At 34.9% G+C, this 17,621-nt stretch overlaps 1 protein-coding gene and 1 pseudogene across 6 annotated transcripts; both read right to left on the bottom strand.

Annotated features, from left to right (window-relative positions):
- Positions 1-565: 565 nt before the first annotated feature.
- On the bottom strand, positions 566-3,484 carry LOC121803237 (annotated as a pseudogene).
- A 2,332-nt stretch (positions 3,485-5,816) lies between these two features.
- LOC121802053 (ubiquitin-like-specific protease 1D) lies at positions 5,817-13,215 on the bottom strand. 6 transcript variants are annotated; one of them, XM_042201608.1, is made up of 14 exons: positions 12,731-13,215; positions 12,229-12,283; positions 11,767-11,858; positions 11,403-11,665; positions 11,104-11,152; positions 10,645-10,727; positions 10,482-10,514; positions 10,297-10,392; positions 9,133-9,235; positions 8,626-8,720; positions 7,597-7,719; positions 6,556-6,667; positions 6,251-6,358; positions 5,817-6,161 (listed from the first exon to the last, which is right to left on the bottom strand). In XM_042201608.1, exons 1-14 carry the CDS (start codon positions 13,046-13,048, stop codon positions 6,048-6,050), a joined length of 1,644 nt encoding a protein of 547 aa, XP_042057542.1. In that variant the 5' UTR covers positions 13,049-13,215; the 3' UTR covers positions 5,817-6,047. The 6 variants fall into 6 exon arrangements, with proteins under 6 accessions (XP_042057542.1, XP_042057536.1, XP_042057539.1 ...); XM_042201602.1 differs by having other exon boundaries at positions 5,817-6,358; XM_042201605.1 differs by having other exon boundaries at positions 5,817-6,358; positions 10,482-10,511.
- Between the last annotated feature and the right edge of the window lie 4,406 nt (positions 13,216-17,621).

Raw genomic sequence — 17,621 nt, 5'->3', positions numbered from 1 at the left:
TACTACATACAAAAACACGACCCGCAAAGAGCAACATCTACTATAAGGGTAATGAAAAGAATCAGGTAGTGGTAGTTTATATCAACTGTCAATATATATGGATGCCACAAGTAGTTCATATTCAAGTTATTCTGTATATGTTTCTTCTAAACGCTGTATCATTCATACATACTTTATTTATAATAACTTAATAAGCATTGTTATTATTGACAGTGTATAAATGTTTTTTTTTTCTGGTGAAATACCTCTACATTCACATGCCATTTATCTTTTCCAATCCTCGTTATAACTTATACACAGTACATGTTTCGTTTGATTTTTTTTAAGTAGGTATATTATTTAATTAGCATCTGTATTGTTAATCATTCAAAAACACCCAGAGATAGAAATGATTAATGTTTCTTTTATTCCGAACTTAATTTCAATAGTCTTAGTTTCCTACCCATAATATAACTTCACAAAAATTAATTGTGACCAATCCCACAAAACTATATATGCTGGTAATCCAACAATTGTTAGAAGAAGAAATAAACATTGTTAAATTTCGTACAAAAGAAAATATTACTAGGAGATAATTAAAGAAAATATTTCATTCCCAGTTTGTAATCTACTTTGGAAATATGCATTTCAGTTTCTATTTATCTTTAAACAATTTACGCTGACACACTACGTTGTGCAAGCATGCAAGCGTGCATTAACTAAAACTGACACAATGCACTCTTACATGCTTGCTTGTGAAAAACTTTCAACTATCTTACATGTTTGTACATTTGGAATTGGCAGTGGATCTCTAGATTCAACACCTGGATAGAAAAAAAGGAAGGACTGCTGCAGTATCTTCTTACATAGGTTAATTAATTTCTTTTATAAATCATGTAATCTAGAGATTGTTCTCATCTTCCACTGAAAATTTGGCTGCTCCCTCCAAGTGATGCCTCCCACAATTGATGACATTCTGATTCGAGCTAATGCTATGACAACCTCGCGCATCTCTGGCCTGTCTACTGCCTCTTCACTTAGACACCATTGTGCAATTTCACCCATCTGCACCCACCATTCACAACCCTCTTAATCTTTCTTATACCACCACTCATGGAGTATATTTTCTATGTACTCTACGTACCTTGTATACGTCTTCTCGAGGATAATTGTCTTTCAGATTTCCATCTACCAGTACTTGCAACGCCGAAGCTGCATCTTCTTCATTGAAGATATTGTTTACCTGATCAAACTCATCTAACACCATAAATAAATATGGTCTTTTTTTACTGCTATTCAACAATATGCATCAAACTTTGTTCACTTACTACTGTGATCAAGGACTTCATCTTATTTGGCTCTTGGTTGTCTCGGATGAGTGCACGTTGGCCGGTTATAAGCTCTGCAAGAACTACTCCAAATGCAAACACATCAGTCTTAGTAGTCACTTGCATCTCTTTCACAGACCTGCAACAAATCATTTTACTTTGATATGCTAATGTAATGATGATATGATGATTCAGATACACCACAACTGGACTTACTCAGGTGGAAGGTATCCTGGCGTCCCAACAAGCTGGGTTGCTATAAATTCATCTTCATTGCTTCTACCAACAAGCTTTGCTAAACCAAAATCTGCAACCTGCAGATATTCTGAATCATGATTGCTCCAAAAATCCTGAAGGAAGATCAATAAGTAGGTACATACCTTTGCTCTAAGCCCTTCATCTAGCAGGATATTTGTAGTTTTTATATCACGATGCACATATTGAGATTTTGTGTGGTCATGGATGTACTCTATACCCCTTGCAGCATCAAGTGCGATCTGGGTTCTTGCGCTCCACGAGAGAGGCTGATGACCTAATTAATTCATAGCCTATGATATAAGCATTTCTTTGCAGTTTATACGCACAAAGTGTAGTGTTTCTTTGAATACCTTTCATCAATGGATCATGAAGACGGTCACTAAGAGAGCCATTCGGGATATACACATAAACCAAGTAGAGGTGGTCATCACCAGTGGCATAGCCCATCAGCTCCACCTATATTCTTGATAAATTGTAATGGCCTCTCAATGTTACAGTAATTCTCAGGTGATGGAAAATTTCTCTTACCACATTATTGTGATGTATTTTGCACAACACTTTGATCTCAGCAAGGAATTCCTTGGAGTTGTTGGACCTCATTTTCTTGATTGCAACTTCCTGATTCATGTCAATGATAGTTGTGACTAGTCAAGATTATTGATGAATATTTGGGGGACTAAATAGTACTACTACCTTCTCTCCGATCACACCGTGGTATACACTTCCATATCCCCCCCGGCCAATTATTCTAGTCTCATCAAAGTCACCTGTGGCCTCTGCAATCTCCTCAATACTGAAGAAACTTGGTTTCTCTGACTCAAAAACTGTGATATCTGTCAGAGATCCAAGCAGATCATTTTAATTTCTCTCTCTGAGTACTATGTAGAGAAGTGAAATACTCCATCAAATAATACTACTACTACTACTCTGACCTTGTGTTATTTCTTTCTGTGTGTACTGTCTCTGCAAGGAATGTGCTCTGGCACTTGAGGAGTTTTTGAATGAAGATTTTGGATCCTCTTTCTCTGCCTTCCTTCTTTTTCTCCCAACTAGGATTATGGCCAAGGTGCATACTGAAAGTAAGGTTACAGCTGACAATATCCCAATGAGTAGGATCCATTTGTGTGCCTTTTTTGTCCCTGAAACCAAAAGAATGAGGAATTTCTAACAAAGTAAATGAATGATCATGAAAATGATGCTCACCTTTCTCTGAACTAGGGAGTCCATATTTTTCCATGGGCACATATAAGAGCCAACCTTCTTTAATGAAATCTGGGGTTTTCAAATATGTGTTTAGTTTCTGAATTCCATCAACTTGAGCAGCAAGTAGATTTGCAATAGAGGAGAGAGTATCAGTTGGCTGAACTGTGTAGGTGACCACAACTTGGGACTCAATCTCCACACAGCCACACAAAAGATGCAGAGTTTTATTTTCTCCAACATTTAAACTTGTATTTACTCCGCTACTCCAGACTTGGCTGCTAAAATTTTGATTTGATACCTCGTAGAAAGTATCACCGTGCTTTGGCTCGTAGACTATATCATAGAAGTATCCTCGAGTTCCATCAACATTCTGGCACAAGCAGTTTACAGAAACCAAGTAATCTTGCCTATCTGCATATGGTATAGGCTTGATTGCTGATGCATTGACCGAGTACAAAGAGGCCACATTATCCACCTTATATACATTGTGCTGGTAAAGAAGAGCACTACATGACTGGATCTTTTCTGAACAAGTGAAGGGGTACATCTGTGTTTCTGAAACACAGCTTTTCATGAACAAGATTGGGAGAAGAAGGATATGAAAAAGAGGACTACATCTCTGAAAATCCATGAAAACAAGATTGTGAGAAGAAGAAGAAGAAGAAGAATAGTTAATTAAGAGGAATTGGAGATAGCTTTGTCGATTTGTTCCTACATATCTGTCATTATATACTTGCTTGTCTTCTTCATTATGATCAAGTGAATAGTTAATCCAGAATCTCTATACTTTATAGCCTTAGTCACAAAGACACATATCTAGGTAACCTATCCTTCTGTCAATGGACATTGTTGAATATTAGTATGCACATTTGAAAACATCATAAAAATGTGACCAAGGTAATTAAGTGTGTCTAAAGATGCATGGTTGCCTGATCTCTTACAAATTTGATCCTTGAGCTGTGCATATGACTATTGACATCGGCCGGCTGGTCTGAGTAAATCCTAAATTTACTTGTAATCACATTCATCGATTCTCCTAAATAGAATATAATTAGTTGATGGACTACTAATCAAGGCTTAAAACGTCTTCGTAATACTGCAAGTTTGCGAATTGGGAGATTAGAAAATGAGATTTATTATGAGAAAAGTATCTTATAAATTTAATACAGTACTTCTCCATATTACTATCTTATGGGCCACAGTTATCCAAAAAGTAAAAAAAAACATTAAACATTAGTGGGTAATTTGAACTTGGTCTCTAATGCCCGATACTATACTCGATTAGTCCAACCACCTACCCACTTCAATATTTTATTCTTTTATCTCTATTTCGGAAGGTGTCAATCCATTTTTAAAATTGTTTCCATGTATTTTTTTTTAAATTAGGTTGTATTTAATCCACATGATTTCGGAGTTTGAGTTGCAATCTTCTATTCATGCACCCGACCCGACTCTTTTGGTTGGTTACATCTTTACGCAGAAAAATGAGTTAAATAGTAGTAATATTAAAACAAGGGTTTTTTCTTTTTTGTTCTAGATTAGAACTTAGATTCTTTTAGTGTACTAGAGTTTTTTTTTATTCCGTGTTTGGGAGAGACGCATGACCTTCATGCGTCTCTTTTTAATGAAACGCATGACGGAGATGCGTCTTTTATAGAGACGCATGAGGGACATGCGTCTCTAATTTTTTTCGATTTTTTTTAGTGACGCATGACCGTCATGCGTCTTAGGGAGAGACGCATGAGGGTCATGCGTCTCTAAATACATATAGAGAGAGATTGTATAAATACAAGTCAGGTCACGTCAAGGGGGCAAGTTTTGAGAAATTGGGGAAAAGTGGAAGAGAGAGAGATTGTATAAATACATACATATTACTCCATCATATATATTAAACTCAAATGATTTTTTTACTCCATAATTTATGTTCGGTGAACATATATTTTGCTCTAAATAAAAATAAATATTAAATAAGTTATTAATTTATGTAGAATTAGTTATTCATTTTACAAAACCTAAAAATCATATACATTTTCTTAATCCATGTGGGCAAACAACTAAGAAACATAATATGTTAGCTTTCCCTAATTAATCATATAACTATGTTAAAAATTCATATGAGATAAGATGTATCATACTCATAAATTTAAATATGTGCCTCTTGATAAGCAAAATACGAGTATAAAAGAAGACATTATATTTATGTTATTAATCAAGTACTTTTAGGCATAAGTTTCTATGATTAAACACTTTATTTAGGCTATTTAACAAGCTAAATACAGTGCAATTTTTAATTTAAAATTGAACGTATAAAGCAAAATAATATTTAGGCAGAAGGCATATAAATTTAGAGTGACTAGACGTGTAGCTTGAGTGTCACAGTATCTCTCTCTTCAAAATAATAACATACAATCTCTCTCTTCAAAATAATAACATACAATCTCTCTCTCTTCTCACTTTTTCCCAATTTCTGCAAAAACCTGCCCCTTGCCATGACTAGACGTGTAGCTTGAGTGTCACAATTTCCATACAATCTCTCTCTGTATGTATTTATAGACGCATGACCCCCATGCGTCTCTCCCTAAGACGCATGACATTCATGCGTCACTAAAAAAATCGAAAAAAATTAAAGACGCATGTCCCTCATGCGTCTCTATAAAAGACGCATCTCCGTCATGCGTTTCATTAAAAAGAGACGCATGAAGGTCATGCGTTTCTCCCAAACACGGAATAAAAAAAAACTCTAGTACGCTAAAAGAATCTAAGTTCTAATCTAGAACAAAAAAAGAAAAAACCCATTAAAACAATGAATAACAATAGTTTACCAAAATCATATTATTAAATGATAAAACAAGGACCAGCTAGTAAATACTACTAATAATTGTATAATGAAATTCATATTTTATAAAATAAAATAAAATTAAATAATAATAATGAGCATTAATAAAAAAAAATATAGTACTACTAGTCTACTACCAATGAGAACACGCTTATGTAAATTATACATAGAAATGAAAGTACATGTAACTAGTAAGAACTAATACATGTAACTAGTAAGAACACGACGCAAACTCAACTTCCCATTTTAAAGATTGATAGCTGTCGATCTTTACATTGTGGAGTAGTTTCCATCAATATACACCAAAATATCCTCCATACTAACTCCATTTGTTCTAAAATGTAGGTCAGAGTTCACTTCTAACTCGTCATGTCTGTAAGAATCCTGTACAAAAGTCGTTTCAAAATCTGTCTGGTTGAATGTATCAATATTCACTTTATCCTTCAATCTACTGTACACGGCTTTTCGTCTGCTTTCTTGAACTCTTCCCTCAGTAAATTGCGAATTCTCCTTCTCAGACTTGAAGCTTCCTCAGGTCTGAACCATTGCTTTCCGAACTGATAATGGATAAGAATGCGCAGAGGTAACCAAAAATAACCAGAAACATAAAGAAAACTGAAAATATTAGTAAAATGGAAACAAGTACCATATCCAAGTCCCGCTTTTTCAGACGTTCAGGCGCATCGCCAATGAATCGTTCTATAAAGAATAGAACAAAAAGACCACAGTCGTATACATTCTGTTGCTGTGGCACCTGTTTCACAAGGCAGTTGTCTTAGTTAAATAAACGCAAGCAGGCCGTGGTACAGTATCTTCGCTTTCATAATTCATATTTGCATACATTCACCAAACTAAGTTACACTTCACCCTCTTCTCAACATCTTTAGCTTAACAGTTTTCTTCACATTAGGAAATGATTAAACAGAATTTCTTTCAAAGGAAGAAGTATACCTCAATAACTCTGTCATCAATTCTTCGAGAGAGCCTGTTCCAGATATGCTCTGCAAAGGGCAGTTGCAGCACTTCTTCTTTTTTCAGAAACTTCCACTCTTCTACTAGAAAGCTGTCGGATAACAAATCATGGCCACATTTGAAAATAAATAAATTTGCATAAGCAATCAATTGAATAACTTGATTTAGATGACTTGGGGCAAAAGTTCAAGTGGCATACAGCAAGCCAACCAAACAGCCTGATCAAAGTGACAATTTATGATAATGACAATGACAATCCATTCTCTAGTACTCAGATAATAGACAACTATGCATAAGCAGTAGACTTTTGCCAATGCATAAAACACATGCTGAGTATTCAACTTATTAGCTGGTGATACTTAATATGCTCCTAGTCTCCTACAACTAAGGAAGTAAATACTACTAATATTTATAAGAGAGCCGTATGAGGTCAGAAAATTCAGATGAAAAAACCAAGTTGAGCATCTGTAATTTATTAGAATAGTCAGCGTACACCCATATTGCAGGCACAAAGCGATAGTTTCCATACAGACCCAATTTAACTATGCTACCACTTCAGGGACCATTTACAAGTAAAAATTTCTGAGTGCCAATGGAATCTAAAATGTTTAGACAGTCTCAAAGACCAATCACATGATATACTATAAAAATATACTCCCTCCTTGCCAGTCTTGTGGTTAAATTTAAGAAGTGGGACAAAGTTCCTGGTATCGCATCAAATATTACAACTTCTCGTCAAATATCAAGGACAAGTTCAATATTATTGTATATTCTACTTTAAGAAAAAACAAAAGGAAACCTATGCACCAACTTAGAATGAAAAATCGTGTAGTATTCTCCCAGTATGATATCAGAGTTAATAATTAATATCCCATAACACATTGTAAGGTATCTGCTACACGGTATACACACTTTGGCAGTCTTTTAGCAAACTATCAAATTTGTATGATCTAAAAGCAGTTTCAGTGACCAGTAAATAGTGCTTGTCTCACAACATAATCAAGAACAAAATTTACTGACCTCTTAACATTACTGAAAATTGACTTGCTACAATGAAGTCCTAAAGAATCCAAATGTAGTATAATTGGCCCTGATTCGTCTTCTTTATTTGGCATGGATATAATAATCAAACTCCAATGACAGCTGCCGGAAATGAGATAATGCAAAATATAGTCAGTGAGGTAGTCTGGCAATACAAAAGATCTGGTAAGTTTCAGAAAATGCTTGACATGGCATGTCGACTCACCGAATGTAATGCAAAGGACTAGAATGGAAATACATCGATGTATATGGATGAAATACAAATGTTCATGACTCGGAAGTTCTGGGGGTAGCATCTACTCCCTCGGTCCCTCCGTCCCAACGAAGATGACACGCTTTCCTTTTTAGTTTGTCCCAACCAAGATGACATATTTCTATTTTTGGTAACTTTCTGTCTCCAATTAACACACTCAACCACTTTTCCTCTCTCCAATTAAATATTCAACTCTCTTTCTCTCTCCATTTAACACTTACACCTACTCTTTCTCTCTCCAATTAACCAATAACTCATAAATCCCGTGTTGGCTAAGAAATGTATCATCTTAGCCGGGACGGAGGGAGTACTTCTTATCAGTATAAATTGACCTGTCTTGCTTGAAACGAAAGGCCTCATATTACAGCTAACTGAACTTGGTACAGTACTCATGTAATTATCACCTCAATGACCCCCATTTCTAAATAAAGAAACACAGAAAGCTGATTCAATTATTTAATTAAAAATTAACATATTTTTTCTGTATATTAGTTGAAATTTAGGCATTGATATTTTCGTTGCGCTATTGCCTTGATCCTGGTTAAAAATTAACTCTCTCCAAAAGGGGTCGGGGACCCAACACATTATGTAGGGAAATATCAATGATCACAACCTACATGTGTATATCAGAGAATCACTGCCATGGTAGTATGCTATGCACAAAAGCAGAGGTCATAGTTCAACCAACTGATATAGAAGAACAAAAACACTTCCAAGGGTAGCTTGACATCATAACAACTGATCTTACTGCTTACTTTTCATGAATTGGGAGGAAGATATATGCTTTCTCGAATATATTTACACCTTTCCACCACCTTCTGAACTTCAAAAATAGATCTTCTCTATCAGCCTGCATCAGGGAAAAAATACTAAGTAGACCAAAAACTTGTATAATTAACTAAAAACAAACATCAAAACTTAGATTGCAAGTAGGATATACAACAGGATCAGTTTCTGCTTTTCATTTGAAGGGATTTGACTTATAGTACATAAGAAATATTCTACAGCACTCATAACGATCAGCATGATTTTGAGGTTGACAAGAACATCAAATTCTAAAAAAGGAATGTGTCCATGCCTCTCATAGTAAAACTCTTTCAAACTCTCAGAGAGACACTAGACGAGCAATCCATTGTAAATGACAATATGACATTGGCGCCTTTCTTATTTCTTGAATATCAGACGATTCTATGTACATAACTGGGATAAAATTGACTGTCCGACTCCAAAGAGAGGAGTGCTCCAAGAGTATCAGAAGCTACCTTCGACAGAACATCCTGTTTCAACTTCTCATAGAAGTAAGTATTAAACATATGATAATTGTCTTTTCTTCTGGCACTTGGGAGTGTTGGTTTCTGCAAATATCTAAACAAAGTATATCAGTTAGTAAATATCTCATCATAAATTTTTAGCAACAAACCTGCAGTCTCAAGTGACAAAAAGTTAGCATGCAATTGAAGTGTCATAAGGAAAGAGTTTAGAGAATGCTAGAACAACTACAAATATTTTCTTCATTTTTGCAGAGAAATTCTTAATAAGTGAGTCTCCCACAAGATGAGCACTAATTAGTGCTAGGATTTTTCACTTTGGTTGAAATAGGATTAAATCATTAAATTAATAGTCTTAGCTTAGGATGGCAGTCCAGTATCCAGATTATATCCATATTGCTGGAGGATTTAGTGTGAACCAAGCTTGTATACAACTCAAAGAATGCAGTATTAAAACAAACGAAACTAAAACTACAAGCTCAAGTTTCTTCACTATATTAGGAAATGTAATGTAAATTACAAAATTGCTAGCAGTCCATAGAGTGGATTACTAATGTGGAGTAAAGGTGGATGAACACAAAATAACGAGAGCAAAGCGAAAACAAAAGACAATAACTGGACTTAAAGAAGAGCAATCCTCCGAAGAGGCCTGATAATCCTCAACAGAGGCCTATGGCTGAAACTGTCCTAAACACTTTATTTTCTGAGATGCCTAGCTCTTCTAAAGTGGAGCTATTTATAGGACTCCTACGACCTGTCGAAGTGTAAACTAGGAAAGTAAATCAACTTAAAACTAAACAAGGAAACAAATCCCTAAACATGGAAAGTAATATCGAGACAGTTTTCACACTAATGAAAATAATTTCAAAAGATAATGGAGATCTCTAGTTTGATCTCTATCAATACTGAATGCCATATGTGTTGCCATAAAACATGCTAGCAACAGCTCAGCAATCTCAACTTAACAGTACTGTCAAGTAAACAAAGCAGAAAAAGGGAAAAGAGATGAAAAAGGTCCTCCAATGAGCTAGGGCAAAAAAATTCATTAAAATATACAGAAACAATAATTACTATCAGTAATAAAAGTAATGGTCACATGACTCACATACATATTGACGATAAAGAAGTACAATAACTAACAACCTTTATTGAACTTACCGAATGTAAAAGTTCATGATTGGTGATGACAAATAAGACTCAGGAGTCAGACATTCCATGTCCAAGTAACAAATTTCGAAGGCTTCAGGATCATCCCTATTTTAATAAGCAGTAATGTAGGATGCATAAGAAGGAACTTAATCATACAAAAATCTTCCATGATACATATTGCAGTAAGATGGTACCTTGATGGGTAGTATATACGGGCATCTTTGCTGCTGAAACAAATTAAGAGGAAGGAATAAGTAAGTTCTGATCCCAACTACACAAAGCATCTCAAAACTTTATCCCTGAAAGCAGACACCAAGGTTACAGTCTTGCTAGATTGTTCAAGGATCTATACTATACCTTTGACCCACTTGGTCTGTTTCATCTACTACATCGACCTCAAGTTCATCGTCCTCCTCATCTACTAGAACAAAATCTCTCTGCTGAAAATTTTATGTTGGCAGTTGTCACCTTCATGAGTTGATTAACAGTAACAGCTGAAAAACATAATATACAACACTGCACCACTCTAAACAAAACTATGGGCACAGAATATACTTGAACAAAAAATTATAAAAACTAGATAGGCAACACAGAACAGATACAGGAGAATAGCACTAAACATATTTTGCCAGCAATGTTGTTCAATAACAATCTCCTTAGCAATGTAGGCTGCCTTAGAATCTATCATCTCAAAGGTTTAGTGCACCACCCAAGAAAGATTGCAGATATAAGTTCAGTTAGCAGACACTGAGAGAGAGAGAGAACAGTTGGAGAAAGGGGTACATGAAAATTCAACTCCAAACTAAGTGAACTTACCGCGCTCCTTCTGGTGTTATGTAGACGCAGACTAGGAACACTACTTTTCCTAAAAACAGCAAAAAAAAATATGTCAAGAATATGTAATCATCGTGTAAAATGTGTTGTTTTTCTGTTCATAAGTATATTTTTATATAGATTCCAAAGAGTCTGAGGGAGAGACAAGTAAATCAAATATCAGATTTTGGACTCATCAGACAGTAGAGGGATCAGCCATTAGAGGTAGGTGTTTCCACAGCACAAGTAACACTGATGAAACTCCCTTAAAAACAAGTGAAATTTAGCACAGCCTTACTTACTTTCTTGCTGAACGACAAGAAACATCTTTGTCAGACAGATGAGATGAAGAATTAGAAGCATGGCTTCCTCGTTTCTCACCATTGGTTTGCTGCAGGTTACCAATGTTTGCTGAAAGAAAATTCGCAGATTTAAAAGGTGTTTGTCTTGATGATAAACCTCTCTTCTGTGTTATCTGAGCTAAAAATGGCTTGTGCTCTTGGATATTTTTCTGATCAGATTGATTCAAAGTATATAATTCTGCTCCGAAACATCTGTTTGCACTCTGGTTGAGAAAGAAAAGGAAAAATTGAAGGGGATCTGACACCACATTATCTCATTGGGTAATCAGGACAAGCAAGTAAATAACTTATTACAAATGCATACTTCATTGTCTAACTTGCTGCAGAAATGCTTACTAAATTCTGAAGCAGGTTCAGATGGTGGAGCTCGTGTATGAGATAAGTCATCCATGGCACCTACAGAACACAATAGGCTTTAATCACCATGTGTTTAACTGAGATGTCGAGGGTTCATTGTTCAATCAGAACAAAATGAAAAAAAAAATCAAACAGAATTTTGAATCCATGGTATTTTGACAACACAAAAATCTATTCATCCTCTCTGATGTAGCATAAACTTTCTACTTGTGCATGTGTGTGGCTAAGTCCACATATATATCTAGCTAAATATAATTAAATCCAAGAAGTGACTAGGTTATGTTAACTAAGTTTGTAGGAGCAGTAAAATACAAACACTGAACAAGATCAACAGGAAGGAAATGGAAGGGGGGAAACAAAACCAACAGCTACAACAACATCTACTTTGTACAGAGTGATGCAGCCTCACCATTACCAGTAGACTCATCGACTAATGCTATCAACTTGTTGCATTTGAGGTTATCCTGAAAAGAAATATCATCACAAATACATGATAAATCCCATTGTAATGCAAACGCACAGAAAGACGACAGGAACAAGACATTTTAGCATATTTTGCGGCAGTTTAGGACATTCAGATGTAAAGCATTGGATATGTTGTACTAAAATTTGCCCATATGTCATCACTTATCCAATAATTCTTTATGATGAAACCACTTTAACAGAATGCCACAGCATAATGTCAAACAGACCCAATTATCATTATCATCATCACTAAAAAGCATTTCCTCTCATCTTTTTTAGTATCAATATGTTATCTCATGTTTAAGATATACTTTTGATGAAATACGGGCAAATAGAGATTTTCTTCTTGGCAATTCCTAGTCCAATGTCGTATGACCAAACTCAACTCACGCAAGTCACATTAACCAATAGTTTCAGTTCTCACAGACAATGACGAAAAATCCAACCTTCTCAAGACTTCTGCGCGCCAATTCCGCTTCCATCCTCTTTATGTGATCTCTCAATTTGACGCCGCCGTCGGACAATTTAGACGCATTTAGGAAATTCATGCTCCTCGCTATCCTCTCTTTGAGCTCTTTGTCGGAGAGATTCCTGAAGTGATTGTCGGTGCCCGGTTCCACCTCCTCGGCTTCCTCCAGTGGCATCGACTTCTCCGGCGCATCCTGAATCAGCAACTCCGGAGGAGGCTCGTCGTCTCTAGCGAGTAATTTATCGAAGTCCAGTTCTATACCCGCTTTCCTCTTTCTCTCTCCTTCCCGTGCCATGCATCTGTGTGCGCGTGTAGGTCGCCGAGATTGAAGTCCGGTGAGTGTAGTGAGAAACTCAGAAGTCAGCAACTGCTTTGTTTTGCCTTTGATGATTTGATTTGATTGCGGCTCTCTTCTCCTCGCTTCTCATTCTCAGGGCAAATCAGAGCGTTTGGGGTTTCTATTTCAAAATCTAGGTTAAATGTCGATTTTGTCTCATCATTTTTCTTTTATATTAAAATCATGTTAAAAGAATATCAAAATTTATTTTCTAAGACTTTTCAGTCAATATATTAAAATCATGTTAAAAGAATATCAAAATTTATTTTCTAAGACTTTTCAGTCAAATTAGAGCCGTCGTGATATTATTTCTTTTTTTGAAGCTGTATCTAACTTCTCATCGTCGACAATCCACAATGTTAACTAGCAATGCTAAAACCAACAATCATTGTCCTGTGATTTTCGGTCTTGCAAAATGACGTAAAGCTCGCTTGTTAACACTGATTGAGGTTAGTTCCAGAAACTCCTTGCTAATATGTTGTTGCGTGGATGTCATTTATCGCAAACTGCCATTACCAACATCGTCTTACATGAGGGTATAAGTGGCAAGGGTTGGATGCGATCGGCTTAAGCACCAAAAGAGTCTGAAGAATGAGATTTGAAGTATTAGGGCATCCACACCCCCGTCCCGATCCAGCTTCCAAATCTCCTCCACGTCATCATTTTCCCTCATTTTCTGCGACAAGCCACAACTCCGCAGGCTCCATTCAGGCCCCAACCATTAAATTACATCACACCTACCAACTATTTTACTCGTAAAATATAAAAGGTTGAACAATTAAAACACAGAAAATTCATTGTTATCCGAAAATTATAAATTACAAACCCTAGAAATTAAAAATTACAAGTCCTAGAAAATTTAAATATTACAATTCCTAAAAAATTAAATACAAAAAAAAAACTACTTATTATTCCTCATATTTGAGCCAATGAAGTCGATCACTCATTGTGCAACTCGAGTTTAAACTCCGACATCGCCGATATATCCTTCGCCGCCAAGTCCTTCAGATGGCCTACCTGCAATGAAATACTCGTTCTGTAATAGAGTCAGTCATCTTATTTAGTGAAAGGTTGGGTGGCGGCACCGGCCTTTCCCTTCGCTTTCCTCTTCGCCGCTTTATTACTCATTGGACGACTTTGAGTGCTGGGGGATGATCCAAAGACGTCGTTGTTTGTCACGTTGAGGTCGATTGTCAGATCTCCATCGCTTGTAGAGTAGTTTTCGAAGACGGAAACTTTGGGTCTCTTTGGCGTCCCATTTCCTGCCAATTTTGCACCTCATGGGTCTTTGTCACGAGGTCCATCTCGTTGTGATCCGGACCACACTAGCCCACTTGTCATTCCACTTCGAAATCTCCTTCTGAACCTGGCCCAATTGCTTCTGAAGCTTCACGTAGTCATGCTCGAACGTCCCTACTGGTCGACCAGCGTTAAACTTCTCAGCGACCCACTCTCATAACACTCTATTGGCCTGTTGGTTGCTTATGATAGGATACTCGGAGATGTCGATGAAGTTCTAGATCAGAAACAAGGTCTCCTTCAGGCTATACTTTTTCGGCCCGCTATAATCATCAGTTGCCGCATCCTTGTCCTTCTCCGCATATTAGGTGACGGGCTCCATCTCGCTGATGTCGTACACATCAATACTAGCTGGCTACGACAAGTCTACCTTGGCGGTGGTGGACTACGTTGTTGGACTAGGAACAACATGTTGCTGGGGTGATGCCGGTAAGTACCAATTGAGGCACCTAACTCATTTTGCACAATTTTTGTTGCTCGGATTTGGTTTTTTTATCATGTGTAATGCAGCACTTGTTTTGCAGGAGTAGCTATCATTTTTTATTTGAGCATTTTCTTAATAAACTGGCACATTAACTCAAACTCATTATATTATTAAAAATATGGAGTACGGAGTATTTAATATGATGGGCCTTTTTATACTTGGACAGCTTTCCCTATACTAATCTGTATATGCCACCAATTGTTAGGCAAAATTTTAAATCCAGTTCGACCGCAAGAGAAATTCCTAATTATTTCTACTTGTGCTTCTTTTAAAAACCTTAAATACTGGACTTATTTATACAGTCTCGCATATAACAACCCAATGTTCTAGCATTATTTGCCATTTGACTAAACTTGACCACATGTGTTGGCTGCTCGAACGGGTTTACGGATTAACGCTTAAAGTCTCCTAGCGGGTGGCGGAGCGTTGAACCCGTGACCTCAAGGAGAAAAATTTAATGGTCTCAGTATACCATGGTGGAAAGCATATGTGGTATGTATGCCCTACTAACAGTACTTTGACAAATAGGTATGCATAGAGACCTACCTCCAACTAGAATCACACATAAACACATACATATATGGAAATTTCTCATGTCCATACATAAATCATATAGCTCCATATACACATTAATTACTAGTTTCATATACACATTAACTACTGCTTTGCTCTTAAAAATCTTCCACATCATTTAAAAAAACACCATTTCTAATATTGTGGAGAACAAAATTACACTTGGAATCATCACCAATAGAACGTTAACTAGATATTAAATGGAATTATTTTTTTTATTTTTTTTACACATAATAAATTAAATGATAATATAGTATACTTCTTATTTTATTTTTCTGTAGCTTGTTAAATATGAATAATAATATAGTATAATTCTTATTCTATTTTTCAATAGCATGTTAACTTAATAATTGTTGTGTGCTATCTTAAAATATAAAATTTGGAGTACTTATTAATAATAATAATAATAATAATAATAATAATAATAATATGATCCAAAAAATATTTTTATTATATTAAAAATTTGCCAATACACCATAAAATAAAATACTCTAGAAACAAAGTATAGTGAATGATTATCGCAGCAAATAGCAATTAAAATAAATATCTATACTCAAACTAATCACCAACCATAAAATTTAATCATATAAAAAATAAGTACTCAATAATTAATACGGCAAAATTTTCAAAATATTCATATATAGTTATATGAATTATATATGAGATGCAAAAGTTTCATATCAAATCAAATTTTTGCCGTTAGCTAAGAGGATGGTAATTGAATGACTTCAGCATTTTTCCATATGTCCAATTCAAAACCAAAATGAAATAAAATATATACTTTATAAAAATTAATGTGTTAAATGTAAATTCAGTACTTACTTACTATGGAGTATAATGGTAAAACAAAAAAAAAACCCTACATACTATAGTTTTAATCTTTTGTTTTACATGTATGTATGCATCACGAAAACAACATAATTTTGTCTTTGCCATTGGGTGTGCCGAATATATAGTTTCGACATATATATACTCACAGGGGAGTGATCAATTGCTAACTCATTCTCTAGTTGCTAACTATAACTAATTTAAGATCATAGGATTTTAGAAATTTAGTGGTCTAAAATTTGCCACGTGTAATATTCATTTTTATTAATTAAATAAAAAAGATAAAAAACTACCAACTTAGGGTTTTTGATGAAAATGTCAATACAGTGTTTTGAAAATATCAATACAATGTTTTGATAATATCAACACATTGCTTATGTCAACACATTGCTTTAAGAATGACATTCTACATGTATTATATTTACATATTTTATATACAATGTTGACATTTGTGCTGTACGAAAAAATTGAAAATTTTCAATTTTTTTTTCAAAATTTGACATCGGAACATATGCAAGTGAGATCTCGTTAGAATTCTTATGAAATTATCTTTAATTTGATATATATTGTTAGGGCATTGCGATGGAGAAGATGAGAGCTTTCTTGTTTACCAACTATGTCGGAATGGAACTATATAGTATAACTCTTGTGTGTTTGAAGTATGACTGATTGTAGTAATGTAATGAAATATAAGACTTATTATCAAAAATAGTAAATGCAACAAGGATTGGCGGACGGATTACAAAATAAATTAGTGATAATTAATGGGAGTAATGATTTGTGTGGAGTAGTATTTCGAGTGAACTACAAAAATATCCATGAACCATGAGTTCATCTCACCAATAGTCCATGGACTTTAAAAATATCTACAGTAATCCCTGGACTAAGAGTTTATTTCAAAATCGATCCTTTTTACATTGTTCAACTGAAATTGTCCTTTTGGGGGGCTGGTTAATTTCGTCATTACACAATTTTCACTTTTTGAATATGATATTATTACAATAATTTAATTAAAAACAATTAATTTTAAGATCTATGTATTCAAAATAATTAAAATTTTAATTCAAAATAATTTATTGATATTTAAAAATCTTAAATTTAAATTTAATATTATAAATTTAAATCTGATATTAAAATACAGAAATAAAGTTAAATGACAAATTTCAAATAATATCAGATTTAGTATATAATTGAAATAATATCATATTTTAAAAAGTGAATATTGTGTAAAAAAAAATTACTCAGCTCCCAAAAGGCATTTTGGAATGAAAAATGCATAAAGACCAATTTTAAAATAGAGTGAACTACATAAATGGTACCTGATCTTTCACTTTCGCACGTAAATGG

Source organism: Salvia splendens, chromosome 5, assembly GCF_004379255.2.
Source record: "Salvia splendens isolate huo1 chromosome 5, SspV2, whole genome shotgun sequence".
Lineage (NCBI taxonomy): Eukaryota > Viridiplantae > Streptophyta > Magnoliopsida > Lamiales > Lamiaceae > Salvia > Salvia splendens.
This window is presented reverse-complemented; position numbering and strand designations above follow the sequence as displayed.

Bases quoted from the DNA above. Each gene is read 5' to 3' on its own strand.
- LOC121802053 (XM_042201602.1), bottom strand. From the start codon at position 13,048: ATGGCACGGGAAGGAGAGAGAAAGAGGAAAGCGGGTATAGAACTGGAC. The intron at 11,666-11,766 runs GTATGCATTTGT...TTTCTCAACCAG, and splicing joins GCAGCAAGTTAGACAATGAA to AGTGCAAACAGATGTTTCGG. The intron at 10,515-10,644 runs GTATAGTATAGA...AATTTGTTTCAG, and splicing joins ACAGACCAAGTGGGTCAAAG to CAGCAAAGATGCCCGTATAT.